This window comes from Hirundo rustica, chromosome 3 (genome assembly GCF_015227805.2).
Source record: "Hirundo rustica isolate bHirRus1 chromosome 3, bHirRus1.pri.v3, whole genome shotgun sequence".
NCBI classification, from domain to species: domain Eukaryota; kingdom Metazoa; phylum Chordata; class Aves; order Passeriformes; family Hirundinidae; genus Hirundo; species Hirundo rustica.
The window spans coordinates 64421921-64447800 of NC_053452.1; the positions used below are offsets into that span (position 1 = coordinate 64421921).

Here is a 25880-nt window from a genome sequence, read left to right on the forward strand (position 1 = left end):
GATAGACTCCTCAAAGGCAATTAAAAAATTATTTGCCAGTAGATGTTAATATTTACCCTACGCAAGTTACTCAAACTTCTTGGCTTGGCTGAAGTCACTCATCTTAACAGCTGTCTGTCAAAAATGTGCTTGGCTTTCTCCACCTGAACAAAGGCTTATCTTACCTGCAAACTCTAACATTTCATGCATCACACTCCCTGAACCAGGTTAACAAAACTTAGCCACTGCCAAGCTGTCTGCACAGCAATGAACAAGTTCAGTTTCCAAAGGCTGGGAATGAGCTGCCTCCCCAGTTCTGGCACCCACCAGTGAGCCCACCTTTTCAGAAATGTCAGAGGGCAACACAGGCAGCTCACAGACCAGGGAAAGTCAGCAACAGTCAAATTACCTCCATTCATTAACGGCACCTCTAGGAAAGAAGTTCAATTTCCATTTTGAAACTGACAATTTGCTGCTCTGCTCTTAGCTCTAGCTACATAACAAAGGGCGGTTGCATCTGAAAGTATGTATTTTTTCTAAATATAGCATTATATATAAAGACATTGCTTTTGCATATGTAACATGTTCAGATGTTTATAACTACAGATTGCAAAAAGTTTATTGCTCTACTGCTAAAACCTTATTCAAATTGTAGCACCTTAAGTGCAATACACTAGACCAGTGTAACCTACTTTTTACAGGAAGCATAAGAATATATGCAAAAATATCTTCTTTCCCTCAGCTTCCATTCTACTTTTCTGATTTAAGCACATTCTGATTTGCAGCCCTCTTCTGCAGCATGGCTTAAATTTTCTGCTTTCCTCCTGTCGCTCCAGTGCTAGTGGTTGATGCTAACAGGAGAATTAAATCCCCAGTACGGGGATGATGGCATATGGCATGCATGAGTGGACCTAATGGAAGGCAGAGACACCCTGCTGGCTGTCTCTCTCTTCCCATCCATCAGCACCACACAAGGCTTCGTGCCATGCTATCCAGCACATCCATGCTATTAGTGCCACAAGCGTGCAGCCGTCATCCACGTCGTTCATGCTACAGCTGTAAAGGCCCCTGCTGTGACCACCATGTGTACCTCAGAAGGAGGCTGAAAACACAAAACTCCTCACTTCAGTGAGAATATTATTAAACATTAAACCGTAAACAAGCTTCTACCTCCGCTTAACTCAACAGTCAAGAGTTGCTCCTCAGCAACACAGGACAAGCTGAAATAAAATCAGAGCCAATGCTAATATAAGCACACATGGCCTCTTTCAACCTATCCATTCACAAAAAGATGCTGCTGTTGAGACCGTGTTGCAAAGCTCTTACACATGTACAAAAAAAATAGTTTAAGCAAGCAAAATCTGTTAGGTATTCACAAGTGTGGGGTCACAGCAGGATGCAGATACAGACTCAAAATGTACCACATTTTCTAGACATCTTCAATTGACAACAAACAGAACTGCACTGAAATCGAAAAGGAATATGTCAGAGTGCATGTGTGTCTGTGTTTGAACATAAAAATCATTATCCCTCAAACAGCAAAATATCTCAAAAAATTATTAACATGGATAATTTGGAAATTTCCAGTAGCCTATTCATTTTAACATAGATTTAAGAGCTCAGACTATCAGCATAGGACAAAAAAGGCATTTCCTGTCTAGGAACCAGAATCAGTTCTTCGTGCCCTACTGGTAGATCAATTATGTATTAGAGCTGCTGCTGCTTGACTTTTAATTCACATTAGTTCACAGACCTTAAACAAAATTGATGTTACCATATTAAAAAGGGAAAGCATTAGAATAAGTTATACATAAACGAAAAGGAAAAGAGATCAAGCAAGAGACCAAATAATCAGTCAAATGCTGGCAGTGAGGGGACAGGCTGCCTACTGCCAGCACACAGGGAAATAAGAAACACGCAGATAAATCATTTAAATTCCCTTAAATGTAATTCAATCCAACCTGGAATAACCGTACAATAATTTTTAATGTTTCTTTGTTAACCTTAGTTTTGGCAATTCAGACAAAGAAATTTGCTGATGGGTGTATATGTGTAGAGTGGAGTACTATAGACCTATAATACCTGTTCTCATCCTGAATAAACAACACTTCGAACCACATTCTGGATATCAGACACCAGCTGTATACTTAGCCATTTAAAGTTCCTGGCTGTGTATTTACTGAAACAGATAATTTAAAGCAGTACTTCAGTCAGCTCTGCTCACACGTAGCCAAAGCATTAAAAAATCTTCCATTTTCTGAGCCCATATTCCTGCATCATCGTATTCACTATAGTCTTCCATCACTAAAATTAAAGGCAGCATGAATATTTAAATGTTCTGTGACAAGAACACAGCAGCTAAATCTCTGCCAGTATACAAAATGCAAAGGCTACCTTAGAATTTGAGTTCACTGGATGGAGAGAGGGAAGGAAGGTAGATGTAAAAAAAAAAAAAAAAAAAAAAAAAAAAAAAAAAAAAAAAAAAAAAAAAGCAGGACGGAAATTATCTCAGAATTCTTGCTAGCTATTGCTACTGCCCTAGGAGCTGTAGTTTGAGCACTCTAAGCTTCCATTTCCTTACAAAGACAATGTCATTTAGTTGAAATATTTTTTCCTATAGTGCACAACAGTCTCTCCTGAAGACAGGAACAGATGCAGCCTAGAGGTAAATGAGGACGTGAGGTGTCTGAATGCTCCACTCAATGTTGGCTGCTTTCCCTAAATCAAATGCTTCAATTTTAACCCATTTGTTACTTTTCAAATAAAAAAATCTCTAGATGGGAGGCATTTTACATAAACATTTTCTTTTAGTCATTATGGAAAATCTGTGATTCTTCTTAGAAAGGCTTTAGAGTCAAAGGTTATTACGTTTCTGTTTAAATTTTTAGAAGAACTACAGCCTTTGTTTTTGTAGATAAGAATGAAGCTTCTTGGAGCTATTCTAACAGACTTTGTTCTGTTATTTCCTGTGATCACAACACAAGCTTACACCAGGACCAGAAACTGAATTTCATGCAGCCCTGATATGGAGAGTTATGTGATGAAATAAATCACAGACAAGCACAATCCTGTGTGTCCCAAGACACCCTCAAGTATTCAAACAGATTGCTTTGCTATTTTAAGCTGTCACACTGCTGCAAATTTCATCACCCAGTCCTGTGACTGTGACAGACCTCACCTGCAAAGTGAGGTCATGCAGAATGACCTCCAGGTGGAGCCCAAAGTGATGCCCAACAGCTGTTGGCACTTTAGTAATTGGTTCTTCTCCTCCAGCTCAACTCTGCCCCAGACTTCCAGCACATCTGAACAGTTGGTGTGCTCACTAAAGCTGACAGCTTTCAGCAGGAAAAAAGTAACAAAGGTTCTTGATCATTTCTGGGTATATAAAGTCCCATGGTGCCACAGTAGATGGTGAAGCATTAACCGCAATGACTTGGTCAAATAACAACTCAAGGAATCTCATTCTGCCTATCTAAATCCTCTCTATACATTCAGCTGACTCCAGCATTTTTACAGCAGCATTCAACTGCCTCGAAGTGTCATCAAGAACTGGAAAACACCAGACACGACAACTTATCCGGTGTAAGACGTGATCATGTCATTGCTACGAGTGTTATAAGAGTTTATAGCAAGTGGGTCGATGAGCTTGACCAACTCTGTGACATTCTAGTCCTGCTCCATCAGCCTGCAGGGGTGAGTGCAGGATCACCTATGATCTCCAAAGTAATATTCTTCATATACAGCTCACTCACTTGAACTCGCTGTGGACTTGCAGTAGTTTGACTGCTTCGGGTGTACTCCATCATTTCTGACAGCAAAGACGGGCCTTTCCTTAACAAAATGTACCATAAAAAGTACCAAGATACACAAAATAACATTCTAAAAAATCCCAAGCAGCATCTATACTGCACAATTACCAGCACCCAGAAACATTCATGGAGGAGAAACTCCGTTATCTATACTGTGAAACAGTTAGAGTAAGTTATAGCCACTATCCCTCTGCTAAAGAATTTGGAAAGTAAACAGAAATCAAGCACCATTTCCAAAATGACCTTTGAATGTCACTATTTGCTTAAGAAAAATAATAATATTCAGGACATAGGCACTACAGCAGAATAGAGCAGCCCTGGGCATGTCTGTTTTATTAGTACATTAGTACATAATTACACACTCTTAGAGATGTTGTCCACTGGCAGCTGCCCATTATAAACCAGCAAGAAACCCAGGAAAACGTGAAGCAATGTCAAATTATTATGCCTCATACAAAACAAACATATTCACTTTCAAATATTAGCTATAGATTTTTAAAATTCTATTCATTGCACAGATTAAACCTTTTAAATGCCATTAATTAAACAGAGTGGCTACTCAAGCACTATGAGGTCTATTGTGTAAATAAATATTGAGGAGTCCTGAGAGATGCTTTTGTCCACTATAGTGACCTCTCCTGAATAGTTTTTTTTTAACAAAAATTAGTATCTGTTCATATAATCTCTGTTGAAATTTTTTTTGTCCATATTCTGTATAGGCTGAAATGGTGACTAGAAATGGCTGCAAGATATAAACAGCTCTCCATGCAAAATATGCATCATTATGACTTTCTTAGCCATCAGGTCTTCAGCATCATTCAGTTCCTTTTCAACAGCACTGAGAAATGTATTGTCATTTATATTTAAGGTAAGTTATAACTAATTATTTAAGTTTTGTCCGTATTCCAGTTAATTCAGCAGGTAACTCAAAGGTTTCAACCAAGAGCCCGACATTTGGTAAATGGGGAAAGTGAGAGAGAAGAGCCCAGATCTGAATATCAGTTACAAGTGAAGGACTCCAGAGCTCACTGATCAGCAGATCTAGTGAGAGCATGCAGGGATTTTGGAGACCCTCAATCACAGAACTTAACTGTCTCTGAGGAGCTGGACTCTGCATCAGGTGAGAATCAAGTCCAATCTGAGTACTAACTGATAAACCAAAAATAAATTAAATCCACATGCAGGGTTGTAAATGTTGATGATGACAACTACTTCTGATAGTCTTAAAGAGTAACTCATATGGGCTATGTGAGTCTCCTTTTTCCAAACAATGTACCTGTCTGAAAACAGTTCTTTGCTGCTGACTATCTAGTGAATGGCTTTTCTATGTAAGAGGCTTCATATGCATATAATAAAAACAACTTATTCCCTATCATCAGTAAGGTGAACAGCATGATCCCAGAGGGAATAGGAACTAGATTAACAGACAAGCTGAATTCATAGTAAATAAAAAATGTGAGCAAGATCTTTGCATGCTTTTGCATTTCACAGAGACAAAAAAAAAATATTTACAAGCATTTTATACTTTTGAAGTAAAACTCTCCCTCATTGTGTTGGTTTTCTTTGACACTAACATAAATACAGATGTAGATGTGTTTGCAAAAAAGTTATCTTTTCTACAACACTGTTGTTAAACAAGTGTCGACAGATTAATATAACTCAGCATCAGTGCAAAGACCTTACAATGTGTATTCCAACAGAGTAAAAAGTTTATAAAAAAGATGCATTGTTGCATGATCAGCAGCCTGTATATAGTTTTATGTAGTCCACACAAGCTATAATTCTTCCCTGATCATACTGGCATGTGCTTTTCAGTACTACACAAAACAATAGCAAGTACAGACACTATTTACTATCAAAGCATGTGCACAAGTATGTGCATCATGTACAATTTCTGCAGATGAAAAGTACTCCCAGCGAGGATCATACTGCATTGCCCTGGACATGGCTTCCAGCCAGATAGAGAAGATCTCTTCGAATGAGAGACCTGAAATAATGCCTGAAGCAAGAATCAAACCACAAACCAAAATTTTGAAATTCAAGCAAGTAATTCTCTGTCCAACATGGCAGGCCTAGCTTTGTTTAAATCCACATCAAATTGACACCAACTCTGATGATCTCCATGGACAGGCAACTACTGCCAACTCCCCAAAGCTGGAGGGCTTTGGGAACTCAGGAAGCTGCACCAGAGCTTGCAGGTGTATGAAGATGGGCACAGAGAATAGAGAGAAGACATAAAGACACAGAAAGACACCTGCATCATGGATGGGAAAGTTTGGACCTCCTGCACTGGAGCATCTTGTCTAGCTCAAGAGGAAATAGGGTTTGGATGAATTTTGGTGAAAGTCACCCACACACTCACTGCAGGTAACCACTGAGACTTTTCTGCAAGGATGGAGAGCAGCATTCACTACTTTAAGCGTGTTAACTAGAAATTTGGTTGTTAAAACTAATTAAAGATATTTAAAAGCTGGGTTTGACTCACTGTTACGTAATACTATGGAAAATTAGATCTATTTTAGGACTTAAAAAATGAGGGCAAAACAAATGGCAGACACAAACAGGAGCCTCCATCCCCAAGTAGCATTTCACAGACTGGACACCTCCCAGCCTCAACACAGTCACCTGTTACCTGGGAAATTAAGTGAAAATTTGACTTTCCAGCACAAACTCCTCTAACTCTATGCCTGATGACATTTTCTTGCAGTGACAGCTCCTATTTTCACCCCTCCTGCTCCTTCTCATTAACATATAAATGCAATAAAGTACATTTCATTCTAAAATAACTTGCTGTTCATCCCATTTTGATTTTACAGTTAATGCTCAAGAAACAGGATGACCTCATTTGCTGCATTATCCACCCTCTCTGTCTTCTCTCCAGTCTCCCTGATCCATACCAGCTGTCTTCCCCAGGCTTCAATGATGTGGGTCACCTTTCACCATTCCAGAGACTTCAGCGCTTATTCCTTGCTCACTTCACAGTGAACATCATCCCTAGAGAACTCCCTTTTCCTATGAGCATTTCAGTGTCATTCCTGTGTCAATACGCATACAACCTCAACTCGTGTCTTCTACTGCCGAGCCTCACCCATCACTGTTATTTGTCCGAAAGCTATGAGCGCTAAGCTCAAATTCACTCTGTTTTTATTTTTCCTAGTGTTGCAGCAATCCTCACAGTGCAGGCAGCCAGCAAACTCACAGCCCTGGGTTTCTCTGTAAACACCACAGTGCCTGCAAGACCAACATTATGTTTTTCCACATACAATGTTGTGGGGAACCTGACTGTTATCTTTAATATCCTACCGCCCCATTTTGTGCTGCCTAGAAGTTATTCTAAGGGTTGAGGTTTTTTTAAATCAATGTTGGTTTGATGAGCCCAGGGCTGTGAATTTCGGTCTGTGTTGAAAGTATCAAACCCAAGAGAGGAAGGACAGGAACACATCACCCACCTAATAAAAGCAAAAAGGGAAACCAGGCTGACAGTTTGGGTGACCAGAACCGTGATCTATGTGAATCTTGACTGAATTCCCTTCTAAGTTTTTATTGTGTGTTGAAAAGAAAATCAAGGTTCTGAACAAGGAGGGGTGAGAGAAAACAAGCAACACCTGGCCCAATATGATGCACTAATGGCAAAAGCATTCAGTTTGAAACCATCTGCTTTGCAGCAAAACATGCCTCCTGCAATACAATACGTGTGTCAAAGCAGATTATGCCTAAGCTTCGCTGCAGAATGTTGAACCAAGCAAGTCATCCCAAACCAACCCCCCCAACCTCGGACCGCAACTGATGCAAGGTCAGGAATGCCAAATAAAAAGCGAACAGCATGCCAGGGCTCTGCTCGTTCCATCCGGCCTTACCTCAGGAAGAGGGACAGATGGTGCCAGTGACTCAGAAGAACGCCAAAAGGCTCTCATCTCACAGCAATAACCTATGTCCCAGCCCTGTGACAGTCTGTCATCCAAGCAAATGGTATTTTTCAAGGATGTAAGTGTGAATTTGATGCTGGTAGGAAAACATCACAGAGTGCTCTCACAGATAGCCTCTTGTTTTGTAACCTGGTGTCCTGGTTTGGGACAAATTTGGGAGAAAACCCTTGTATAGGATCTCTCTAAGGAAGCAAACTCACGTGGCCCTTCCTTCTAACCGGTCTGGAAAAAAAAACCAAAACCCTCTTTGGAGAAAAGTGGAAAAAACTATTTTACTAAACAAATGAAGTGCATACAAGTATAAAGAATGAATAATATGAAACAATAAAACCTCTCTTTCTGAAGTGAGATGGCAAATTGAGAGAGTCCTTGCCGTGGGTGTAGCTCGGCTCTCTCTCAGTCTCTCCTCAGTCCCAGTCCCTCCGGCGCTGCTGGAAAATGCCGAGGTCCAGGCCCCGGTGGGCCGCAGGTGCAGCCCCCAGTGTTCCCCTGGGTTTTCAGTCCAGAGCAGGTTTAAACAGTTCCAAGAAAAAGGAAAAAAACAGTCCAGGGAAATTCTCTGCCCTAGCTAGCTGAAACTAACTAAAAGCAAAGAAAAAAAAGATCTCTGTCCTGCAGTCTCTCTAAGCCTCCGCCGGACACGCCGTCTGCAGAAGAATGTGGAGGAGTCGGGCAGTTTTCTCAAAACAAACTCCGCGCTTCTCCTTGCTCTTAGAACCAGTCTTAAAGGCACAGGACTCAATATACAGCACAAACAGAACAGACGATTGGGGATACAGGCATCATAAAGTTACCCTAGGACACCTGGGCAAAGATAATTCCATTCTGCTGTTTCACCTGTGTGCTCCTCTGTGTGAGAAGGCACAGCCTTGGGTAAAAATGCCTAGAAACATGAATTACAGCTTAGTGTACTTCTTCTGATGAACTTTAAATTGTCAAAAACCTTTCCAGGAAAAAAAAAGCCTCAGGGAAAGCATAAAAGATTTGTGAGCAAGACTTCACAACCTTAAAGGAAATCATTTCCAAATTTAAAATCTGTAAAAAAACCCCAAGAAAACAACCAAACATATCCTCCAGATTCTGCTTTTACATTTTCTGTATTTGCAAAATAGAACAAAGCAGTTGTAGGTCTGTTCCCTGCCTCTTTGATTTTTTTTTTCCATTTGCAGAGTGCAAAATTATGGCTTCCCATAATTTCTACTGTGGGAAAAAAAAAAAAAAAAAAAAAAAAAAAAAAAAAAAAAAAAAAAGCGCTATCGTACTTCTTTTCCCCAAAAGCAGGCACTGAGTGATTAAACACCGGGAAGCACTGGCTCAGCACCTGGTCCCATACAGGAGGCAGGATTGATTTAGAGCAAACAGAACAGGGACAGAGCTTTGCATTGGTAGACCAAGACCTGTGCAGAAATGAACTGCTGAGAAGACCTGTGCCAGTAACAGCTCCAATGATAGCATTCTTGGAGACACAGGGCTCTAATGGCATAAGCACATTAAGCTTCGCGGGGAAGAATAATTTTCTCCTATTAGACAAAATAGCCTAGAATGAGACAGTTACATATTGGCCCAAAGTGCTATATTGGGGAGCTGTTCCACAACAAAAGCTTTATATTATACCTTTAGGTCCCTTACGACACAGGTACTTCTACTCTTCCAGTCTCAGCTCAGCACACCAAACACTTGGGGGCTTCTCAGTGAGAACTCAGTTTCCATTTGCCCTCCCAACCAGAGCTGTTTCTCAAAAAGACCCAGCCTGCTCCACATGGGCCCTGAAGGACTGCCACTGCCCTCTGTCCCATTCTTCTTTTCCCATGTGTCAGAGTCTGAGCAGGAATTCACACATCACCTCTGTGCTGGTAGCTCATATGGAGATATCCCCAGTGCCCTGCTGAACAATAACTTAAATTTGCACTGTGTTGCTCTAAGAAATGTCCAGCTAAAGCCCAGTATAGCAAGAAAAAGAGGTCCTAAACCTGCCAGCCTTACCTCCATTCTCAAGCCTTGCACATGACAGAGCTGAGTCATTCATCGTATTCAGGCTCTGTCATATTTGATTTCAGCTGCTCTCAAGCCCCATGCATCTCCCCTCTGCTTACATTTTGCAAATTCTCCTTGCACAGTGTTGCTTAGACAATGTAAGTGGTTGAGAGAGTGTTCTCACTAATTCAGCAAATTATCTTTTTCTTCCAAAAACACAGAAGTGTGGCTTTCCTGTTTTTCAGGGAAGACATCAGTGCTGCAGATGCACGTTTTTAAATTTCAGTCCTCATGTCTGCTTTCCTAGCCTGCGATTTAATGAAAGATTAAAGACTAGCTTATGAAAGTTCACCACGGCAACTGCTGATGTCATTGGGAACTGGATTCCCAGTCAGGGCTTAAAGGAAGATGAAGACCATATTGATAATTGACAATATTTCTGACATTATTCATCTACCTAATTAAGCCACAACTCCATGCCACTACATATGCTCAGACTGAACGAACAGAGGATGTAGCACCATTACTATGCTTAGCTATTGGTGCTACATAAAATTAGCCCACAGAAATTACCTGTTCATGGAAGGTGTAGATTGTTTACTTCTTTCTTATGAAGCAGCAGGAAAACAGAATTATTCATGCATCTACTTCATGATGCCATGCCTTTAGTTATCCTACTGAAAAAAAAGTACATGCATTCTTCCTCAGAAAGTGAACCTACACACCGTAAAACAAAGCAAGATTTTTTATTCATTTAATCACAAGCACATTCAAGCATTGAAAGAAAGGAGACATACTGACAGCCTGGACAGCTTTGCTGGTAATCATTGTTGTGTTTGCCATCCTTTAGGGAAGGGGTAAAACTTGTCTATGTACAAACACAAGAACCAAAAGCACATTCAAAGTAACCAAAGTGTACATATGCTCCCTTTCTGACTCTTTCTGAAACAAGTTACTGCTAAAATATCTTCATGGTAGTTTGTTTCTTGCTTCATCCTCCTACAGCAGCCCAAAAGCAATGTACTGATGGGCAGTCAGCCCATAGCATGAAGATACACCCAGTAAAGGAGGACGATCTGCCACAAATCCATAATTTTCAGGAATGGCAAATAGAGGGCTATTCAGGACTTTAGCAGATTTCATGAGGAATAAATGCAGTTAGGGGAGGATTACACAGATCTAAGAAACACTGAGTACAAACAGTTATGCTTCATGAACCTAGTATGATCACATGTATTTTGATGACAGGAATGAGAATGGAGGTAGACAGACCATCTTCTCCCTGCATTTAAGCGAAAGCCATGAGACCTGGAACTGTGCTTGGGTGCTGGACACACCACCAAGAGGCTCTGCAGGTCTCCTACACAGTGTGGCTGCCATCCTCGTTACAAAAAAAGGGGAAGGTTGTCAAAGGAGAGCTCTTAAAAGAAGACATTTACTGTCCTCATACAAAACTAAAATAATCCAAAGAAGATTTAATGGGACAGAGTATCAAGAGGATGAATAAAAAAATGCATAGTAAGGCTCACCTTGCATGTAGATGCTGCTTATTTTGTCTTCATTCCTACAATTTAAAGCAAGAACACACATGGTCCAAGATGTTCCCATGGATCTTCAAATGAATTCATTCTTAACTGGCTTTCACACAGCTGTCTTTAAAGGGTTGTGTGCTACTTTCATTTGATACTGCATTGATTTTCTCTGAAGTTTCCTCCTACCACGGCTACCCTGATCAATTAGTGTGCTATAAATAGAGCAGTCAGATTCCTTTCACTGGTCTCATTAAATTGCACTCCTGCTGAATTTCTGTGGAGAACAGAATTGGATCATACCAATAGCAATACTATGAAGGTATCCTAATGTTTTCCAGAGAAAATCAATTGCTCAATATTCCTAACAAAATGCTTTGAAAAGCATGACTCAATGGATCTCAGCTAATGCCCAAAACATATGTCAAACCTTGCTTGCAGTTCTGCATCTCTACACCACTGAAAAATATAGGATGAGAAAATAAGTGTTTAAGAGGCTCAGACAGCTTCTCACTGATACATAATCCCTCATCAATCACAACTATTTAACTGCATCCCCTCAAAATGGAAACACGTTGCTGGAGTTAACCCACATAATTCTTCTGGAAAATTAATTAAGAATTTGAAGAAGAACACAGTCTCAAAGGCATGCTTGGTGCCTGTCAAAGTCACCATTTTGTGGCGGCGTGCTCACTGATTAAAACTAGAGGGGAATGAAAATATCTGGTGCTATGGTAAAGGTTAGTTACTGCAGCAGATGTGTGACAGCTATGATTTCAAAACTGTTAATCTTTATTTTCCAATGGTATGTCAGTATAGCTTCTACAAATTTGTTTTAGAGATGACATTTTACTCAATGAGATTGATAACAGCTATAAAATAGGAAATATAATTGTCTACTCTGAAACATTTAAAAATCTAAACTGAAGGGCAGGTTTTAGGTCTGCCCAACACCTTGCTCTATCCTTTCATAATTATCCTGTCTTCTCCTAACATCCTTAGTGTCCTCTTTTTCCTTCTGTTAAGCACTATCCCTCAAAACCTCTTCCATCTTCCTCACAAAATGAATCTACATTTTCACCATATACTCTTCTGCAGGTTGAAAATCCCTATTGCAAAGGGTTGGTGCCTCGAATTACTGCATGTATCCTGTGTTTCTACATGGATTCACTGTGTCTGGAGCATAATCCATGGGGTTTCTGTGTAAAGACCAGAAAGATCCACTGCAGATTTCAGAGTACTGGCTGTACCTTGCAAAGACTTTCTGAGGAGAATACTGGAGGACTACCCGTACTTGGTGATTTGCCCTGGGTTCTTTATACTTTGCACGGTGGCCTTCAGCCAGAAAATGCAGTACTCTAAATTATACTTTTGGTCAAATAGCTTAGCATGAGATGAAGGCACATTACCTACAAAGTCAGAAGCTTTTGTAGGTAATAAGGCACATTCAGTGCAATGTCAGGTAAGAATTAATGAAAATTTCAGTTGAAATACACCTTTAGAGAGGCCCTTCCCTGAATCACAGCAGAATCACTTTCTCTTAACAGAAAATGTTTTCAATGTTGTGAGTAGCCAAGGGTTGAAATCTGGTTGTTCTCAGAAAGGAAGCTCTACCCCAAAAGACTCTAACAGCTATAAAGTATTCATGAGAACCAACTAAAAAGAGCAGGGAAATAACAAATACATTTGAAAACACAGTCTTTAATTGGTGATTAAAGATTGCATTTTCCAGTGACACTGTGAGTCATTAGCGTCAGTGCTATAAAATAAGGGACAGGAATATATATTTCATAGTCAAAACCTATACTGTGAGGGACAACGTAAAATGTAACCCATAAGAACAAGCAAGTGCCTCGGCATAGCCAGAACTGTGCTGGGGGAGATGCTGACATGAGGCTTTCTCAGTGTCAGATATTGGAGTGAAATTCTCTCTCTCTTTTTTTTTTTTTTTTTTTTTTTTTTTTATTGAATGTAAATTTCTTTTCCTCAAAAAGGACAATACATTCAGCCACCTCGCACTTCAGTCCATATCCACGTTTGTATATTCATTATGTGCAAACAAAACATTACTATCCAATCCTTTTCATTACAGAAAACACTAGAAAATATTACAAGCACTATTTTCATATTCCACATAATAAGAAGAGATTTTTTTTTAAGAACGTATTCTGATCTTTGCAAAATATGCAGGAAAAGGCTACATAAATGCTTTTTGGGGAACGGAGCACTTTTTTTTTTTTTTTTATGCATATTATCTTCAGTGGAGTGTAATATTTTATAAAGAATTAATACATCTTTTTTCCTTCAGATATACAATTTTCTTCATTTGTTATATATCTAAACTTTCACCTCCTGAACTATTTTAGATCGCCACCAAAGAAACACTTATTTAAACAGTTATGCCTATTAAAACACACAAAAATTGAATTTCCTAAATTGGTTTATGGTTAGGAAACATGACATGAGAGAAACCATCACCAGCAATATAATTTCACATTTTTTATGGTGCTTCCCTCATAGAAGTTTCCCATAGTTGTTTTTAAACATTAGTGAATTATGACATCAGTGCTCTTCCTGCACAGCAATCACTTACAAACAAAGTCAAAATTTTCTTATAACCAAAGGCAAATTGGATTAATAAAAAATATTTGTCAAAGGAGGTGAACACTTGCTAAGGAGTATAAACCAAAACCACAAAATTATACACTGTATTGTTTTGTGGATGGAGCACTGTAAGACTTTGCTGGCAAAGGAACTAAATGCATGAGCAGTATGTGCAGAAGATAGTAATATAAAGACAACTGTGCACAGACCAATAATATCACAGGGGATTTATTTGTATCATGGAAAATAAAGGTCAGACTGGTTTCATAGAATAATTACAAAATGATCCAGTGTATACTTTTGAGATAAATGTGAAAGATGCATATATAAAATAGATTGATGACACAGGTAAATTGAACGTTATTAAAAAGTAGACTTAGGCTCTCCAAATAAAGAGGATCCCACTGATTTTCACATCTCACCATTTTCAGTGCCAAACAAGTCAGAAGGAACATCTCCAGGTTCTGATTCCAAATCACTGCTGCTGCAGAGAGGTACTGCATCAAACAGTTCCTGTCTATGGGTTACTGAGAGTCACACACCAATTCCTGCTTTGGACCCAACAGCACTCAGTGAAACAGCAAAGGGTTTTATAGGAGTTGACATTTTGAAACAGAAAAAATTAGGATTAATGCCGAGAGGGAATCTGAAGAGCAAGAAGTCGTCGAGAGGTTTCCAAAGAATCTGCCAGACCTGCCTTGGAGCTTTTAAATTAAACTGTGAGAAGCACTAGAAAATATAATGCACAGGATAATCTTGCCTTAGCAGGAAGGTGAACTATGATCTTAAAACATGTCTTCTGTCTCCAACATTACAATTTAGAACAAATAACTTTTATTTCTGCGTGACCTTACAAGGAAGACTACTATTTATTCCCTTTATGGCCTTGAGATACTGAAGAAAAGAGAAATATTTAGACCTTGACTGAGAAAAATCACTCTCAAAATTAAATAGAAATTTTGAAGCTGAGGAATGGTTATAAACCATAAAGTTGTTGAACTGTGATCTACCAGAGACAACAGAAAGTCATTCACAGTGACAAGAATTAATTGGCTATACTGAGTTTGTGCTACAGGCCCTTCATGTTTGTGTCACCTTAGTATTGTATTAGTTTTTCAGCCTAATCAGAGCAATTTAGTCACTCTCTTTAGTTAATGCAGATGGATTTTTCAGTTTCCTGATAAAGAGAAGAATAACAGAAAAGTGGATAGTATTTCGCAAAAGCTCAAAAAAGAAGCAGCCTGCATGTACGCATCTCCTCTATTTTCTTTATCTCAAGATGCAGTAATTTTATTTGGATGTCTTTCTTTGTTGACAGAACTGATGGAAAAATATCAACTATGAGCATTTTCATTGGTTTCTACACTAACCACATCTACTTTGTTGAGTAGAAGAAAACATCAGATTCAAAAATAAATTCTTCTTTTTCTAGCTCATGCCATGTCATTCCAGTAACATCTTCAGAAGCTCCCAATGTCTCCTGCCTGGCCCCATGAGCACCAAGTCAAGTGTACCAAGCAGGTCAGCTCCAGTGTGAGGAACTAAAAGAAGAGCTTCCTTAACAGCCTGGTGTCTAAAGGACTCACTTGACATGTGAACAGATCGGCACTCACTCTCCAGCACTACTTTCGTGACTGGTATGAAGAGCAATGGGAACACTGGTTAAAAGATTTGGAGGGGGGAAGTTTGAAGGTGATTGGAAGCCAGATGTGGAGAGCATTTGTCCAGTGAGATCACAACAGGTTGAAATCTCCTAAGGAGCCTAAGATGAACTTAATGTGTCATGCAGTCGTCTGTGGTGACTGAGGTTTTGGAGGATGCCATCAGAATAGGGACAAAAAAAACCCCACATCAATGAAGACAAATCAAAGTAAGACAACGTCAGCAGGAGTGGGTTGAGGAACTGGGGAAACAGCAGGACTGTGGCAAAGCCTGCTCAGAGCAAAAAGGGCAGGAGGAACGAGCAGAAGAGTCTGTGCCAGCTAGATCAAAGTGTCTGAACAAAAGCCAAACTCCCCACAATTAATCACGCCTTGCTTACAGCAAATATCTGCAAACCACTGGCAAAGGGCCCTCTGTCTTACTTGTTCAGGTTCACATGGAGAATGACAACCTACTGCAGGCAGATACTCCACTAGATCCAGTGGCAGCGTTTGGAGGGTGGATATTTAACTTCATTAAGCTTCCTTGCAGTTTTCAGTAAGATACCACAGCGCAGGATTTCTGGGGGGGAAAGGGGAGTTCAGTTTGCTGCTTCTTCTCATTTGTTTCAGAGGTGGCAGCCCACGTGGCATTATGTGCATTCAAAGAGAATCTAATGAGAAGCTCTTAATTTAGCCATGCTAGAACTCAGACTCCTGGCTTGGGGGCTCAAGATCAAGACTAAAGTCTTGAATTGTCCTGATCAAAAATAAATGTCAGCTGGACCCCAAATATGTAAAAAGTGACTAAAAATCAGACCATGGCCTGTCACAGCGGGCACCCCAAATTAGAAAACACTTTAACAGTAATCTTTCAGTGGAATTATTCACAGCTGGGGATATAAAAATAAAAAAGATTATGGTATACCTTAATCTTAAAACTGTGTTTGTGAGAATACATAAATCAACATTCCAAAAGCATTCAACAATTTTTTTATGACCATCATAAAAGATTCTAGCAAGTAAATTAATTATTCTGTCTTCTGGTAACAGGTTAACATCTGAGACCACACTGAATAATAGCTGTGTCTATACAGACATGCTTGTTTGTAGCTGAACTCCAGCTATGGTCATAAAATCCTTTCTCACCCATCAGGTTAATCCCATCCAGACATTAGTTGGGGAGCTAGAAATAACAATCACTTCCAGTCCACCCTGCTTCCACAGTAAATTGCTGCTAAGCCCTTTTATGGCCTTTTTACAAGCAAGGAAGGAAAACTGAATGTAAGCAAACTCTTGAAAATAACGAGCTCTTAGGAAAAATACCCCATTTAACTGCTGTTGTTACAGAACGTGAGGTGAACTGGTATGAAATTAGGCTGTTTACAGGCACGTCCCTTTGTTTTCTGGGAAGTCCTGGGCTCAGGGGACTCTAGCATTTACAATCTACTTAATACTTTGATTTTTAAAAAATAAAATAAATAATACCCTGAATTAAATTATTTACTAGACTTCCTGAAAACAAAAGATACTCCCATTAAAAGCTTCAGTCTGATACTTTTTAATACTCTCTCAAGCAATATGCAAAGTGTCAGGACCCTGTTCTAAAAAACTGGTGGAAAATTCAAGCACCGAATGAGGGAGGTTAAAGTTTTTATGTCTGGATGCAAAAACATTTATTTTGTGGTTTGCAGCTCACTGCTGCTCTCTGCTAGTACTAACTGTTCCCTCAGCTCATTATTAACAATCTTATGCACTGCACAGAGCACGTGACCATGTAATTATATGAAGTCATGATACTGTTTTCAGAGGCATCCTTAGTTCTGGAAGTTCCTGCCTTAGCAATCCTTGGCACTGCAGCATGCTGGTTGCACAGATGTAGTGGAGAACCACGTGGCAAAATTTAAGCTCTCTCTGTGCTTGTTGAACCAACCCTGATGTTAGCAAGATTCCCTGCATGACACTGATAAGAGTTCACACTTAGAGAAAATGGGAGTAGAAAGTCCTGTCACCTTCATCACCAGACTGTACACGGTCTGTGTCTGGTACTTCCACCTTGCACTGCTGCAGCAAATTTGCTTGGGGATATTGTTCTTACAGCTCACAAGAACAGCTGTGTGAAAGATGGCTTTGAAAGTAATTGCAGCTGCAAGGATGCTGCCTTCTTTTACTGTCTGGTTTGCTTTCATTTTTACAGGAGTGACTTTGTTTTAGCTCATGAAGCCTTCCTCTGTTGTGAAAAAAAAAAAAAAAAAAAGGACACATTTAAAAGACCTGCCTTGTCCCCCATAACACTATCACTGTTTCTTCCAAACATCCTTGTCCCAGAAGCAAGAGTCTTCTGTCTTCTGCAACAATGCTGACTGTTCACATATGCTCAGCTCCCCGTTTAAATGTGTATCATCTCTTTTCCACCAGCTTTTTAACTAGAGGAGAAGCATTCACATTCAGCCACCAATAACTGTTCACTTTTGCAAAGCATTAGAATGTGCAGACTGCCTGAGTGAAAACATGCATGAAAAAAATCTGTCACGCGTGCAGCTACTATTATGCACTAAATAGATATCAATATTTAAGAAGGAATTAGTGGGCCAGTTTTAGAATACTAAATATTAGTTAATCAGTTAAAGTGATTCATGCATACCCAGTGTTCCATTTTGCAAAACTCAATTATAATTATCCCCAAAGCTGTCTGTCAGAGTCAATAATAACCCCAACTTTCAATATAATTTTCAAATTGAATTTTCAGTCTTTGAAACTGTTCTTACCTGCCTAATGAAAACAATACTGTCTTGATAAGTTAAAAAAAAAAAAAAAAAAAAAGGTCTATATAGGAGCTTATGCAAAAAAGGACTACCATCAAGAAAAGAATCATACCCAGAAGCTCCCCCCTCTTTCTGCCCAAGTGTTCTCAGCTAGATGTTTTGGTAGCAGGGGTCAGGGCAGTGCCAGAAGCAGCAAAATGAAAGGCAGGTTCTCAGAATTGGGGAAGAAGGAGTGGGTTATAAAACACCTGATTTAATTATACCACACCAAAAGTCCACATAGCCTTTTATCGTATCCTTAACAAAGGCCAAAAAAGAGAGCCTAGAGCAGCTACAACTTGGACAAAAAATGTGATTATTTCCACTCAGCATCCACCTCATCTCCAACTTTGTACAGTCTATGGAATTCTGAACTTTGATTTGTTTTTTATGTATTTACTAATCCTCTGTTCATCTCTTTTTTCATTTTCCCTAAACACAACTAAAATTTAAGCATCCAGAATTCCTCATGGCACAGAGTTCCACAAGTTGCCCAGATGTTGTATAAAGGTGTCCTAGAAAGAGCCAGGCCTCCTCCTAGTGTCGCCTGACAATGCCCATTTCTAAAATGCAAATAACAAATAACATCTGCAGCTTTTCCACTCTCTCCAGCCACCCATGATCTTGTTTGTATCCTGGTCTGACCTCATCAGAGACCCTGCTTTAAGGAGGAGGTTAGATTTGCCAAGTTCCTGAGGTATTTTCTGAGCTGAATTTTCCTAAGATTCTGTGGTTATATGGTTTTCTGTACTTTACAATTTTTCTTCTTCCATACAGATTAATTCCAGCCAATTTAATTGTTCCTTATACAGAAACCATCTGATACATTTTAGATTTTTTTCTCAGAGTTCATCACTGTCTACGAAAATTTAGAACTGAATTTCTTCAGAGTTCTCAGAAGTTCTCTCTTCTGTGGGAAAAACAGCTGAAGAACACAGATTGCAACTCATTACTGGTGAAGGGGGCAAAATTTTGTAAAGGTTTTGAAAGAGACCTTATCAGGGAACTCAGGTATTGAAGCACGCTGTAACACTTCCTGCTTTCAGGAGCACAGCTGCTGAATAACATGAGCTTCTTCACAAGCCCAAAATCACTGATTGGCTACAGAAATCAACAAATGGGGAAAAGTGGGCATCCAAAGACTGGAACTCACAGACATCCACACATTGAATACACTAGAGACAGTCAACACAAAGTCCTAAAGTTGAGGCATGTGTTTCAGCTGTCAAAAAATGTTTTCCTTCTGACTTTACACTAGGGAAGGTGTAGGAGCTCTAAGTGCAAATCCTCCTTCTCACTGATGAGGAGCAACAGGAATTCTGTAGGCACAAGCACCCGCAGGGAAGAATGTTGCTCCTTTTTTCCAAAAGCACACAGACAGTGTATGAGCTAGGACTGGAGCAACAAGAGTCCCCCACCTCTACATAAAGATTCCTCCTTGTCTAGCAGAACCATTTGTCCTACAAATCAGCACTGACCTGCACTGCACTGATTGTTTGGTGCAGCCCTGTTGTGATGGGTGTGCTAGAATTTCACATCAGATTACAGATAATCACTGTCCTGTAAATGCCATGATTGAAAGTCTCTTTTCCTGGAAAGAGCTACCTAGGAAGTTTTTCTAATTTATACAAGTAAGTTTGGGGTATGATTCTTTTCACACTCCCATTTCACACGTATGCAGACAAAATATATACTAGAACTCATCTTCTTCTATACAGTAGAAAACTGTACATTTACTTATCTTGCTTTCAAGAGCAGTTTCCTAAACATTAAGCCATTGTGAAAAGCCAGAAGCTGCCATAGCTTGTAAAGTCTTTGGTACATACCGTATTGAGTATTCTGCTCACCATGGAAGCTAAGCAAATATAATGCAAATTCAGTAGATTTCATTCAAAAGGCAAAAGGATTTGGCTAACATCAAATTCAGTGGTCACTAATCCCACTCTCACTGTCCCCTTCCGCCTAAGCAACACAAATATTTAAATTCTCCAAATAGTGAAGTTCAGCATCTTGAGCGCTGTCAAATCTTATAAGCCAAAGTAAATTTCATTTCTCTAATTAAACAGAAAGTATTCACAAAGATCATAAATAAATAGTGTGTGAGAGTTGCTCTTGTTCATTTTCATACTACCTGATTAAGCACTTTTTACTTTGACATCATTCAGAATGATGTTTTCGCTATGCATTTTCCTCCAAAATAAAAGGCAGTCATAAAAATGCCTTTTCCTTTTCTCTTTTGGAGCATTTCATGCCCAGTTTTGCAGTAAACAGCACTGAAAGCAGAGGGCACAAAATGATGCTATAGGTTCTGGCCACCATCAGACTTGGAATATTCACAACTACAAAGCTGGGAGCATGGGTGAGTTAAGTAAGGCAATGGACTTCTCCTCAATTCAGTCATGAACCAATTGGTGGCAGGAGAATGCAGTCTTAGAGCCCACCTGAAGCTTGGTAGGTCACCCCTCATCTTTTCAGATGCAATTATTCACTGCAGCTCTCCTCAAAATACCTATCTCTGAATAACACCCAAGAAGAAACACCACCATCTGAAAACAAAGAATACTAAAGCTTTTCTTCATGTTCTAAAACAGAAAACAATGACTAACTTTGAAAAAAAGCACAAAAAATAAAACAACTTTGAAAGCAATAAAAGGAAATGCAGCGCTTCTAGAGCACAGGTCTCACTGCTGCCTTCCTTCTAAGATAGTTTTGAAGACAGTGAAATCACATTGTTGCATAAGGAAACACAACAAAATGAGAACTGAGATCTTTGTCTCATGTCCCTACCCTTCTGTGTGCAACAGCAGGCTGAATGCTAGTTGAGCCAATTCATCAGTTACATCAAAACTCCCTATTATTGCTATACAAGTTTCTTCAAAAATCACACTATCAGTGAAAAAAAGTTCAGAGGTAAGGCTGCTATTTTGCTTTATAAGTAATAAAAATGTATAAAAGCTAGAAGCATCACAGAAAGAGAAATACATGTCCTAAAAGCAAGGCACTGCCAGAGGAGTGAATTACAGATATGCTTAACATGGCAACTGAGGCTTGTGGAGAAAACAACTACCTTAACGATTTTAGTTTCTCATTTTAACAAGAATAAAATAGCATAGGAAACAGATGTGAGTTATGCAGTATCCTTTTCACCAGTGTGCCTGTGCCATGTAAAGTGCATTTACAATGAGCTGAAAAAATTTAAATCACTGCATACTCTGTCGCAGAAGCTGCTGCTCAAATTAATCTTGACCCAGAAAAAGAGCCAAGCACATGCTGAACTTTGAGTAAATAAATAGTTCCAGTTAACTGTCCAATCACAGGGCCCCACGCTTTAATGACAAATGATGTAGAGCCTGTCTCCAAAAGAATCAACAAAAAACCATAACCTGGCGTGACAGCAGCAATCCGTATTTCATTAGCCCTGTGCATAATTACAGCATAAACTGATTACTTCTAACTTCCTGTTGCAGAAGCTACCATCTGAATTTACAGAAAGCCAGTCACTTTGGAATAAAGACAAAAAAGTTACCTCATATTTATAGCAAGGAAGGAGCCTACACATCAGGAGTTACTGCAGTTAGCTGACTGAGTTCACACTTTTGTCACAAGTAGCTTGCCTGTACACCCACACCCTAAGGTTTTGTTTCAGTCTTTTTTATCGACCTAGATTTGTAATGAACTGCAAAATGAAAAAGAATTAAGAAAAGAAAGAAAATAATAACGTTACCTGAAGGCCCTCTATGGCTAATCTAAGCATGCTTGGTGTGAGCTTGGAGGCCTGCTTGAAGGTGAAGTTGCTCCAGTCTATAATCAAAACAAATCCATTCACTTGCAGCTCGGGGTCTTCTATCATGGCTTCTAAAGAAAGAAGTATGGCACGCAAAATATCCACCAGCGTGTACCTGAGAATGGGAAGAGGAGATTTGGTTAGGAAAGGATCACCAACCACTGAGGTAGAGAAGTTCTGAGTATTCTCCATTTGTCAAAAGTTTCAATCAAAGAGTGCGAATGTGTCCTCGGAAGCGCCTAAAGCTGGAAAATCCTCAGAAGGTCAATCAGTTGAGCTCATCTTCTGGAGCAGGATGATGTACCTATAGGCCATCAAGCAGCCAGAACAACTACAAAAACGTAACACATCAAAACCAAATTGAAACTAGATACAACGTAGTGTCCTAAGCTGCTTTAGTATCTTTATGTATAATTCCATGTCTGTATAAGAATTTCCACACAAATTGTATTTTTCTAAAATAATGATACAAAACCCCAAGACTAATACCAGAAGCGTAGATCCAGTTTCCTCCTATATTTTTTCTAAGGAAATGAAAGAATAGGTCCTACAAAATTATCAACTAAAATGGGGAATTCCCACATGCTCTCCTTATCCCACTCTCAGTGTAATTTTTTTTCTCTTAAATCCGCAATTACAGAAGGCTGATTACTCAAGGACCTTAAAAGCAGAAAGTAGGGCTTTGAGGTGCCTGTCTATTGAAGGTGCTCCTGGTCATGGCAGGAGAGTTAGAACTAGGTGATCTTTGAGGTCTCTTCCAACCCAAACCATACTAGGATTGTAGGATTTTATAAACAGTTACCAAAACAGACATTAATTTGCCAGTCCACACCACAATATTAAATGAAGCACTAGAAAGTTAAACCTGAAAAATATCAGAAATGCAAATATTCCAGAAATGAAAGAGTTAAATATTCAGTGTACAGATATTTTTAAGCAAGGCCCTTTAAATGTCTCCCATGATGGCATCAAACAGAAGTTTTCAAAATTTTGAGTCCCTAGAGAATTCTTCACCATTCTGCATATGTAGCAAAGAGCATGTGTGCCTACTTAGAAATTACATTAAATTATACTGATTCTGACTTGCTTTAATACGAGTACGCTGTTCTGTTGTACATAACTATACAACATTTGGACATAACTGTATTTTGAAAGTATCTGCAAAAGGAAACAACACAAATGAAATGAATCTGTTCTAGCTGACTCCTCACGTCTTTCCATCTTTGTTTTTTTTTTAGCCAACTAAAACTCAGTGAGTTTCCCAGTTATGCATTCATAGGAAAGGGATTAAAAAAGGACTTCCCTAATGTCAGAATGGGAGAAAATGTATTTTCCCTAGAAAGCACTAGGGTAGCATTAAAAATAATTTTGTAAAAACAAAATTCCTCTCTTCATCTTCGAGATCTTTTTTTTTATTATTATTTTTAAATTTTGTGTGATTGACAGGGATATTTTTTTTCATATTGACTCCTCTCCTTTGAACTTTTCTGAGATTGAACTCTTTTCTAATGCTTTATTTTTCTGAGATCTAAGGTTTACAGGAAGTTTGGAATGCCTTGGTCTGAGGATGATCTTGACCACAGCTCATACAAGGAATAGACATTAAAAATGTTCAAATTCTAAAATTAGCCTCCACACTACTTGACATATAAGTTGTCCCACTCAGAAGATCTCATTCTCCAGAAGGGCTACACAATGCCTACGTGAATCCTACATTCAACCCTGGAATAAGGGTCCCAAGTTCCTGATGTACATCCCTAATGTCCTCCCTAAGGAGTTTAAGGAGACATCACATACCTTGGATTAACAGCTTCCTAGTGGCACAAGGTTGCTAGAAATCTGGTGCATCAGACATAAAGATTCTTTGTTTGTGAGGCCAGTCAGCTCTCTAAGACTGACCATAAAATGTTTGGGGTTTTTTATGTACACCTAAGTGTTAAATACAAGATGTGTACACGTGAACAGAAATAACATCTCATTATGCGTTAGATTCAAGTCAATGGGAAAACTGTCAGGCAGCAATAGGAACAGGGTATCAGCTGCCACAGAGAGTGAATAACAGTCACAGGGCTGGGTCTCCACAAATCTGTGGCATATTCACCACCACCACGACTCCTATTGTAGGTCTGCTAGTGTAAGAAATACAGTCCACAACAACAGTAATATTTATGTCTATTCACTGAAAATAAGAGAAAAGTCCTGCACAAAACAGGTCCGGCTAAAAGCAAGCAAGAACACTTTCTGCCAGAGGGAGGTATCTGAAGGATTCTTAAAGTCTAAAAAAGCTACATCAGGAGTACACAGGGACATGTCACTAACAATCAAGCTTCCCACCTCAAATGCCCTTCAGGGCAATTAGTTGAAGATAGGAGCTATTCTTCGTTCTATACTGGATCTCTTCTCTTGGTTTCGATGCCTTACTTAAGTACAGTACAGAGCACCAGAAAGACAGACAAATCCATTAGCGAGTATTTAAAGCAACTTTTACTCTGAACACATGCTAAGGCAAGCCAGAAATGTAAACCTGCTGTGGTAGATGAAATCTCAGGCGGTGCAAAACGCTGAGTATTGAAAGTATCAGCTGAGCAGACCAAGCAAAAAAACATGATTGAAGAAACTGCATGGAAGCTTTCACAGAGCACAGAGTTATTTATATAAAGACTCATCTTTTAATCCACTTCAGCCCCATGTTGTCCAACATTTCACCTCACTGCTACTACTGTTTGTGCCAGCACTAGGATGCACAGATTCTGCCATAAAATACACTCCACTCCTGGTTGGATTTGAGGGAAATCAAAATTGTATTTAAAAAGAAGTTGTGAAAAATTACTCTGGATTTTGTTTGCTGAAACTTTAAATCCACACTGAAATTACTTTCCATACAGATACAGAAATATGACCAGTCAAAAGTGAGAAAACAGGACAAGCTAGAGAGTGTGAAGTGTATTTGGTCCAAGACAGCTTTGACTGCCTTTCTACTTTGAAGGAAACAAAAAAACAAAACAAACAAACAAACAAAGAGTAAATATTAGCCTTTAATTCAAAAAGAATATGGTGCACAGTCCGAGGGGAAGATGGTACTATTTTATTCTTACCAATCTGTGCTAAGTAAAAACGTGTACTCAGGGAACAGCAAGCCACTCATTTTGCCCTGGCACAAGTTTTTTAATTACTTGCCCCAGTGCTGTCAGATATGTAGGGTGTGTTGGGCCCAACTGGCTGCAGCGCATGTTCTGTAGCAGCTTGAAGTTGGGCTGTAAATAAATAAATCCTAATTTATTTATCGCTAAATCTAGTTGTATTTACTTGTTTAAACAGACTCTTATGGGACATATTGTAGCTAGCAAGATATTACTAATTGCTAGGATAATCAAGAACTCACAGTTAATTTAAATGTATTTAATGCCTTCTCTTTATAGAACCATACATAATCCAATGGAAAACTTGGACAAGTTTTCTAGTCTGGTTATTAATGTGAGTAAAAAATGCTGGAAATATATTAACACATATATAGTGCACCCTTAATGTTCTTTTTTTATGTGGGTCCTAGCTCAAGACTGACTGAAGCAGGGACTGGGGTGCAAGACTCTGCTACCTCTTGAAACTTTTCCTTGAGGTTGACTTGAAAGTAATAGAGCCGGAGAAGGTATGACAAGTTAACTGCCACACTGAGAGGTGTTCTTCCAAATGCTATGGGATGGCTACCATTTCTACCCCAACAATGACAGAGCTTTTGAGGGAAATGCCTCACTGGGGTCAAGAACAGAAGACTTCAAACAACTTAGCAAACATCCCACTCTCTTGTAACTTAACAGCGGCAGCAATTTCCGC

General features: G+C 39.3%; 1 protein-coding gene across 1 annotated transcript in view; it reads right to left on the reverse strand.

Annotated features, from left to right (window-relative positions):
• CLVS2 (clavesin 2) overlaps positions 1-25880 on the reverse strand; it is a 56777-nt gene that overhangs the window by 25474 nt on the left and 5423 nt on the right. The window contains exon 2 of the mRNA XM_040060057.2: positions 21990-22164. Within this exon, the coding sequence (XP_039915991.1) occupies positions 21990-22164 (175 nt within the window). The remainder of the gene's footprint in view (positions 1-21989; positions 22165-25880) is intronic.